Consider the following 9,207-nt stretch of genomic DNA (forward strand, 5'->3'; position numbering starts at 1 on the left):
TAGCTTCTTCCATTGTTCTAGTCCAATTCAAAAATACAAACACAAAATAAGGTCTTGTACATACTTTTCTGGATCAATAAACCACGTGATAATTAAAAAAGAAAAAATACAAAACCACAAAATGTAGGTCATGAGGAATCAGCTAGATATCGGGCGTGAAAAAATAACACATAGAAAACATGCCACAGACAAAGTCGCCCCCATCATCGAACTCCGATTCTAAGTAGTTGGCTAGCCTCGCAGACATATAAATCCTAAGGATTGCAGTTTTAGAACGAGTAAACAGTAGGAATCCAATATGCAGGCTCATATAAGCTATTGGTACTCTTACTTAATTCACTAATTTCCTGTGTCCCTGTGATTCTAGTTACATGTTGTGTACCAACTTCTCAAGAGAGTATTCCTAACAGCTGGTATTTGGTAACAGGCTAATAGCAACTAAAAGTCAATGTACCGACAGCTTCAACGTAAGACATCCGACCATGTGCGTTCAGGGTGAGTCTAGGAAGTAACTAAATATTTAAGACTCAAATGTGTATAGAAAGTAAATGGAAATTAAACAAGCAATAAAGAAAGGCACTAGTAACTCAAAACATCCAACCATGTGCATCCGAGTGAGTCCAGGAAGTAAATAACTAAATACTGAAACCCAAATGCTCCATGCCTAATGCAAACAGAAAGTAAGTGGAAGCTAAACAAGCAAGAAACAAAGGCACTAGTAATTAAATGTCCAAAATGGCTATATTCTAACGATGTGCAAAGTCAAATGTCAAACAGAAAATGGGAAATGAATAACCGTGCAAAGCACCCATAATCAAGCAACAAAAAAATGCTGGAAGCATGCCTTGAGACACCACATAGGGTCCAATAACAGCCAGAAGTAATAATGAACTAATAAGCATATCAAATCAGCTTTCCAGTTGCACTTTTCAGCCAGAAAAGTGCAATTGCACTTTTTGCTAGAAAAGTGCAACTGAAACAATTTTTTGTGGATCACTATGATTTAAGAAATTCTCAGTCGACTAAGAGTAGCAAATCAGTATTTTTTTTTTGCTTGTTCTTCTATTTCAAATCACTGACACTTTCCAACAAAATTTTATAAAATGTCTAAAGCATATTTAATTTTAATTTTTGTTCAAGTACCAGTACTAGGCTAATTGAAATCCAAACTATTGGGAGTTAGCTTCGTCCAAATTAAAAGTCTGTACATCATGTTGTTCAACAGGTATAGCCGTATATGTAGGTTTGGATTTCAATGTTACTGAGGCACATCACAGAAAACATACTATTATAGCATGCTAAGCTGGCTATAAGTCATGATCTGGCAATGGTACACAAACAAAATGACAAGAGCAAAAAATGCACAACAAATTAATTACAGCCTCAGACACAAGTAGACTGAACTAACTTGAAACATTCGAATCACTAGCAGTCTTACACATGCAGAACATGTAGAGTCTAGTCAATAACAGTCAGTAATTCAACCTCGCGCATCAGATCTAAGCCTGTCCGCTCTCTCGGGAAAATATATAGGATCTCACAGCTAATTTAACAGGCAGTAGAATAGAAATGCAAACGACATATGCAAATGACACTAGACATCGTTCGACCGCTTAACCACACACAGCAACGAAAAACAGAGAGATTAAGGGAGATCTACCGGGAACAGGCGCACGAGATGTATACGAATCGAGGGAGAGAGATGGGTGCGGCGAAAAACTTACGGATTCTGTCGAGGATGTGGCGGCGGCGGACGAAGGCGACGGCGAAGGAGAAGGCGATGGCGACGGGGAAGGCGAGGCGACGGGGAAGGCGAGGTGACGGCGACGGGGAAGGCGACGGCGACGGGGAAGGCGAGGCGACGGCGACGTGGAAGGCGACGGCGACGGGGAAGGCGAGGCGACGGCGACGGGGAAGGCGACGGCGACGGCGAGCTCGCCGACCGCCTTCAGCGCGAAAGGGGAAATGCTTATCTACGCTCGCCCCTCAGTCGAATGCTTCTCCGCTGGAAATGAACACCGACAGGAAAAAAAAAGTTAGGACAGGCAGACAAGGCCCAACAGGCCGATATTGGGTAACGGACAACCCAAACACTGTGACCAGCGCTAATCTTAAAGCAGGATCCAACGGCCGAAAAAATCGACTGAGACATAAGGAATTCTCAGTCACCTGAGACATAGCAATTCCGTTAGTAATTTGGTATAAAGCTTTACATTGTTTTCTTTTGTATTACTCAGTCTGATTATTGGCGGGAAATCTGTCTGAAAATGCTCTCTATGGAGACAATGCCAGAACAGGCTCCTGGAAATTCTCAAAACAACCCTGGTCAAGGTACAATGTACAGTAAACTGAGTTGTACATTTTATCATCTTAGCTTGAATGGCTATTTTCTTATTGCATCAAGTCTGAGATTATGTGCTTTATTGCCATCCTACAATGTACTTGTAGCTTGTTATTTATTGACTTATGCATTGTATCTTGTATTCTTTGACAAACTTGCTTTTTATGCAGAATCTGTGGACAATAGTGCTCAAACAGGCCAAGCAGGTGTAGGTAATTGGCAAGAGGAGATATATCAAATGGTAAGACATGATATTAATATCACATTTTTGGCACTCCCTTTCTTGGAACCTAATTAAATTCATAGACAGTGGATCTTAGGATAAAGAGGTTGAGATTGCCACGGTCTGGATTCATGTTGGTAGATTGTTAGAAGATGAAACAACACGCCATGTTGGATGTTGGGGCCTTTTACTTTTGCACTTTCTGCTGCTCATCCCTTCTTCTTTTGGTATGTGTACCGGCAAACACATTTTGGTGTTGAACCAGAGTTTCATACAGCAACACAAGAGTCTGGTTTGTAGATGCGCTACAGCTATGAATGTGGGCTATGGAGCATACAGCTATAGTGTATTAGTATCTAGATGTAGTAAAGCCACAAGGTAGTTAGTAGTCTTTAAATTAAAGTAATTTGTTTAAAGGGCATCGTAGGTTCTTATGTTGTTTTAGATTTGTATGCTTCACAAAGAAGGTACTTGAAAGATCTCGCCTGTGCCATATTTGCTGACTTAATGACAAACCATGGTCTACTAATTGTTCTGTTTTCGTCTCTTCTGCTCCAAATTTATGTGTGTGTGTGTGGTCTTGGTTCTCGACAGATTAGGAGCTTGAAGGAAAAGTACTTTGCGGAACTCAATGAATTGTTCAATAAGATCTCTGTGAAAATACATTATGTTGACAGCATCATACCACCTCAAAGGCCATCTGAGCAGTACGAAAGAATGAAGAACTTTAAAATAATGTTGGAGCGTATATTACAAATTCTGCAAATTAGCAAGAGTACTCTCCAACCTGCTCTGAGGGACAAGCTTCCTCATTACGAGAAACAGATCATCAGCATCTTGAATTCACAAAGAAGGAAACCAGTGCAACCACAAGTACAGCAACAGTTCCAGCCACCTGCAGGACAAGCTTCTAATTCTAACATTTCACAGCAACGACAGCCATCCGAGAGTTCACAGAAGTATTATAGTCATACTAATCCTCAAGCAAGTTTGTCGACCATGAGCACCGGATTACAGTCCTCTAATGCATCTTGTATCCAGCACCCAACAACAAAATTGAGTGTCCCCATGCATCAAAATGGTGCAAAGCGTCAGCGGCAGACAGACTCTGATTTGAAGGCTGCCCGAAGAAAGGCTGCTCAAAGAAGCAGTTTCGATTCCGTGCGGTATGGTTCAATCTTCGATGAGTGGCGCCTCATTACAGCAGGGGAGCACTGGGCTGATGCAGCGTACTCAACTGCAGACTTTGGTAGATAATTTTACAGTGTTATTTCTTCAAGATAATTGGATCTCTTGGTAAACAAATGGAGGAACAGATCGACCAAAGTACACGGAAGATGCAACAGTGATGTAAGATAGATGAAATAATTATGAGGTCGACCTCTTGTGAGCTTTGTATATTTACCTATAATCAGATGAAATAATTATGAGGTCAGGTTGTTGTGAGCTCTGTATATTTACTTTTTTTAAGGATCTATGTATATTTACCTATAATCAAATGAAACAATTATGAAGTTGAACGTTGGTGAGAATATTTAGGCTCTTGCTAAATATTGAGATAGATTCCATGATTTACCATGTTTTCTTATTGTCTTCTCTAACTTGTAAGTGCAGATTCTTTCTAATTCTACTTTTGGGGCCTTAATAAAAACTACTACGTTGGAGAGTGCTTGTGCATTGCCATGGCCTCTTTTAAGTTTTTTCCTCGCTTAAACATATAAACAAGAGTTTAAGATATTCTCCCATATCATTGGAATGTAGTATTCATCTTACATTTGCTTTGCACTTTGGTAGGTGTGATGATTTGGAACTGGCATGAAATCTCTTTGGTTTCTCTCACACCAAATGGACGATGTAGTCAACATAACCATTGTGTTTGGAGAGGTTTTGTTCTATCTCGAGGTCCGCACCACCAACTGTTGAGGGAGTGAGCTGTGGGTAGGAACGATATAGATGAAAGCACTCCTTTAGGTTCCCACTGCTGGCTCAAGATGAATGCTTCCAAGATATTTTTCACCACCTCCAGAAAAGTTTGAATGTTCATCGGTTTACTTGTGTCTTTTAACCATCTTCCACTTGGCAAAGCTCTAGCATTCTAGCAACCGTGTGTTTTGCTTTGGCATCCGGCTCTATCAATTTATAAACATCAGGTGCAATCTCCTGAATAGTTTGTGAGCCCCCCCTCGAAAAAAAAAATAGTTTGTGAGCCCAAAATAACACCTTTCCCGTTACCAACAGTAACTGCTGCTGCTGCATTGAAAATGCTGCTGTCTATCTCGTTCCAAATTATTCCAGTGGCGGTATTCAACTACTCTTAATCTCCAAACACAACGGACACGCATTGCGGAATCCACTTTTTCTAAATTCAAAATGCCAAGATCCCCAGATTCTTTAGGCCGGCAAAGTTCCTTCCAGCTCAATAAAATATTTAATATATGCCAAAACAAAATTAGACCATTGGACCATTAATTTGGTTGATTGAGATATATGGCACACAAATTATACGTACCATTTTCCTCCGTCTGTGTTTCCTTTTTTAAGAGTGAAACATTTTTAAATTTTACCAAAATTTTACACGAAAATAGCAACATACGTAACACTAAATGTCTATATTATTTGACAACATGTCAAGATAAATCTAGCAATATTAATTTAGTTCCACAAAGGCTGCTACTTTTTTCAAGAAGTTGGTCAAATTTAATAAAGTTTGACTTAAAATATGTCTAAATGTACACTTATTTATGGACGGAGGAGTAGTCCATCCCGCAACATTTAAGCCCAAATCAGAAACACCTCATCTTCAGTGTTGAATAAATTCAATTAGGCAAGAATGCACAGCTCATATCCAATACCGTTCTTCCTCGGAACAACTGGTTCTTCGTGAGATGACGAACTTATAATGAACTTGTATGCAAAGTTCTTTTCCGCGACCTTTGCGTTGTTTGTTTATATGCGTTCTATTCTTCGTTGTTCATATTTTGTTAGCACCGAAACTCATAGTTTAAAATAGCCGGCTATAGCCGGGCTATAGCCCGCTATAGCCTTTTTCGCATGGTGCGGCTAACTGCATTAGCCCGCTAAAAGGTGCCAAAGTCCATAGCCAGGCTATAGCTGTTTTGGAAAGGCGTGGCTATATCGTGTAGCCGGCTATTTTAAACATTGCGCAAAACTTCTTACTGCTCCGAAGAAGTTTTTGACCTTTTCTTCCCTCCACATGCCATCTAGCTGCTTTCAAATTTGATTGACATAAGGGTAAATGATTTGTTTTGAGCGGAGAGCATTGTCCTTACCTTGGTAACGTGGTGAAGTACGGCGCCGCTACTTTTTTCAAGAAAGTTGGTCAAATTTAATAAAGTTTGACTTAAAATATGTCTAAATATCTACTTATTTATGGACGGAGGAGTAGTCCATCCCGCAAGATTTAAGCCCAAATCAGAAACACCTCATCTTCAGTGTTGAATAAATTCAATTAGGCAAGAATGCATCATATCCAATACCGTTCTTCCTCGGAACAACTGGTTCTTCGTGAGATGACGAACTTATAATGAACTTGTATGCAAAGTTCTTTTCCGTGACCTTTGCGTTGTTCGTTTATATGCGTTCTATTCTTCGTTGTTCATACTTTGTTAGCACCGAAACTCATAGTTTAAAATAGCCGGCTATAGCCAGGCTATAGCAGGCTATAGCCTTTCCCGCATGGTGCGGCTAATTGCATTAGCCCGCTAAAAGGTGTCAAAGTCCTTAAATAGCCGACTATAGCCAGGCTAGGCTATATCGTGTAGCCGGCTATTTTAAACATTGCGCGAAACTTCTTACTGCTCCGAAGAAGTTTTCGACCTTTTCTTCCCTCCACATGCCATCTAGCTGCTTTCAAATTTGATTGACATAAGGGTAAATGATTTGTTTTGAGCGCAATGTCTAAAAAACACATATGCGTGAGAGCATTGTCCTTACCTTGGTAACGTGGTGAAGTACGGCGCCGCTACTTTTTTCAAGAAAGTTGGTCAAATTTAATAAAATTTGACTTAAAATATGTCTAAATGTACACTTATTTGCGGACGGAGGAGTAGTCCATCCCACAACATTTAAGACCAAATCAGAAACACCTCATTTTCAGTGTTGAATAAATTCAATTAGGCAAGAATGCACAGCTCATATCCAATACCGTTCTTCCTCGGAACAACTGGTTCTTCGTGAGATGACGAACTTATAATGAACTTGTATGCAAAGTTCTTTTTCGCGACCTTTGCGTTGTTCGTTTATATGCGTTCTATTCTTCGTTGTTCATAGTTTGTTAGCACCGAAATTTTTTACTACTCCGAAGAAGTTTTCGACCTTTTCTTCCCTCCACATGCCATCTAGCTTCTTTCAATTTGATGGACATAATAAAGGTAAATGATTTGTTTTGAGCGCCATGTCTAAACCATATAGAAGTACTCGCGGGAGAGCATTGCCCTTACCTTTGGTAACGTGGTGAAGTACGGTGCCGGCGAACTGTAGGAGTTGAGTCGCGAGCTTCCGTGCACGGACGCGGCGGGTTGTCAGTACGGTGGCGGCGAATGAGTTGACTTTTGGTCGTCGTCCACCACTGTCGACGGCAAATTGAGTGAGTGACGACGACGTTGTGAAAGAGTGAAATGTGGGATTATGAAAATGGGAGAGAAAAGATACCCTTTTATATATAGAACAACTATTGAGACCATCGATGTAGTATTTAAGAGCATCTCCAATAGACACGGCAAAACCCGCACGTACAAAAAAAAACGGCCTGATTAGCGCGCGCAGGCGCCCGCGCGAACCTCCAACGGACGCACGAAAAAGGGGCGCGCGCTAAAAAAATTGCCGCGCCTCCTCTGCACTATCCCGCGCGGGAAAGTTGGCGCTTGGGCTAGCGCGCGCTATAAAACGCGACGCGGGCGCGAAGCCAACCGCCTGGAAAGTTCAGTCTCTCCTCCGTGTGTCGCTTCTCCTCCGCCTCTCGCCGCTCTGCCTGCCATGCCGCGCCCGCACCGACGCTCCGTCTCCGATGACAATGCCTCCGCGCCGCCGCTCCTCCTCCAGCTACCGCGGTGTTCGCGCGCGACCGAGCGGACGCTTCGACGACGAGATCCGCTCCGGCGAGGAGCGCATCTGCCTCGGCACCTTCGACACGGCGCACGAGGCGGCGCGCGCCTAAGACGCCGTCGCCTGGCGCCTCGGCCGCCCCCGCCGACAGATGAATTTCGACGACGTTTGGACGCGCGAGCAGGCGGAGATGCTCGCGCCGCCATCGCCGGCCGTCACGACCGAGCAACAACGGCGCAACCGCGAGCTCGAGCAGTGTCTGCGCATCGCGGAGCAGGACAAGCGCATCCGCCTCGAGTGGGCACGCGCGTTCCCGGAGGACGTCGCCGCGATGGAGGCGTTCTACGCGAAGAAGACCGAGCAGAAGGAGCAGAAGGCGAAGGAGGCGGCGAAGAAGAAGGCCGACCGCGAGAAGTGTCGGGCTGAGTCGGCGGCGAGGAAGGCGGAGAGGGCGGAGAGGGCGGAGAAGGCGGCGCGGAGGGCGAGGAGGGCGGAGGAGAAGAAGAGAGGCGCCGGGCCGTTGACGAACGTCCCCTCCTCCTCCTCCTTCGAGTGGACGACCACTCCGGTTTCCGACACTACTCCGACCAGCGGATCGTCGGACTACGATTGGGAGGACTCCGAGAAAATTTAGGATTATCGGTGTCTGTCGAACTTTTAATATATTTCGTAATTTCCACTTAAATGTTCGTGTTTTATTTGATTTGTTTGATTTATTTCGAACGAAATACGAACAAACTAGCCGTTCGCGCGACCCCGCGCGCTGCAAAATGGAGCATCCGGCGGAGGTGCATTTTTACCGCGCCAATGCGCGCTGCAAAATGGAGCTTCCGGCGGGGCAAATTCCGGCCCAGCGCGTGCTATCCGTTTACAGCGCGGCGGAAGGAAGATTTAGTGCGCCGATTTTTGCCGCGCCTGTTAGAGATGCTCTAACTAGGTCAAAAGTAAGAGCATCTCCAATAGACGCGCTAAATCGCGGCGCGCTAAACCTCAGATTCTGCGCGCGGTAAACAGCTAGCGCGCGCTGGGCCGTTTTTTCCCCCGCCGGACGCGCTAATATGCAGCGCGTGCACGGGCGGAAAAAATCGTCCTCCGCTGGGCGCGGCAAAATACAGCGCGCGCGGGCGCGGAAAACAGTTTTCTAGACTATTTTGCAATCACAAAGATCATAATTCATGAAACAAATGATGTACCATAATTTAAATGGACACAAAGTGCAACATACATCACATAGTTCAAGAACGACACACAAAATGACGTAGTTCAACAATGACACACGACATATGGTTCAAATGGACAAAGTGGAACACATAATGCATATCACAAATGCATATCACACTTCCGCATTTTCCAAGTCAACACCTTCTTCTTCCTCCTCGTCATCTTGGGTTGAAGGAGGAATAGTAGCATTCATGGACGACACGAAGCCTCCCGGTGGTGCTCCCATACTCCCATACACACCACTCACCGAGCCTCCCATGGTCCCTCCAAACACTCCTCCATAGCTTGGTCCTCCCATGTCGGCCATGCCTCCATAGCCTCCCATGCCGGCCATGCCTCCCATGCCGGCCATGGGCAT

General features: G+C 44.1%; 1 protein-coding gene across 1 annotated transcript; it reads left to right on the forward strand.

The window, feature by feature from the left end:
• The first annotated feature begins 2,207 nt into the window (after positions 1-2,207).
• On the forward strand, positions 2,208-3,823 carry LOC124686295 (mediator of RNA polymerase II transcription subunit 15a-like). Its single transcript, XM_047220265.1, has 3 exons — positions 2,208-2,331; positions 2,512-2,582; positions 3,159-3,823. The coding sequence occupies exons 1-3, from the start codon at positions 2,268-2,270 to the stop codon at positions 3,819-3,821; spliced, it is 798 nt and encodes a 265-aa protein (XP_047076221.1). The 5' UTR covers positions 2,208-2,267; the 3' UTR covers positions 3,822-3,823.
• The last annotated feature ends 5,384 nt before the right edge of the window (positions 3,824-9,207 follow it).

The sequence above is a fragment of the Lolium rigidum genome, chromosome 2 (genome assembly GCF_022539505.1).
Source record: "Lolium rigidum isolate FL_2022 chromosome 2, APGP_CSIRO_Lrig_0.1, whole genome shotgun sequence".
Lineage (NCBI taxonomy): Eukaryota > Viridiplantae > Streptophyta > Magnoliopsida > Poales > Poaceae > Lolium > Lolium rigidum.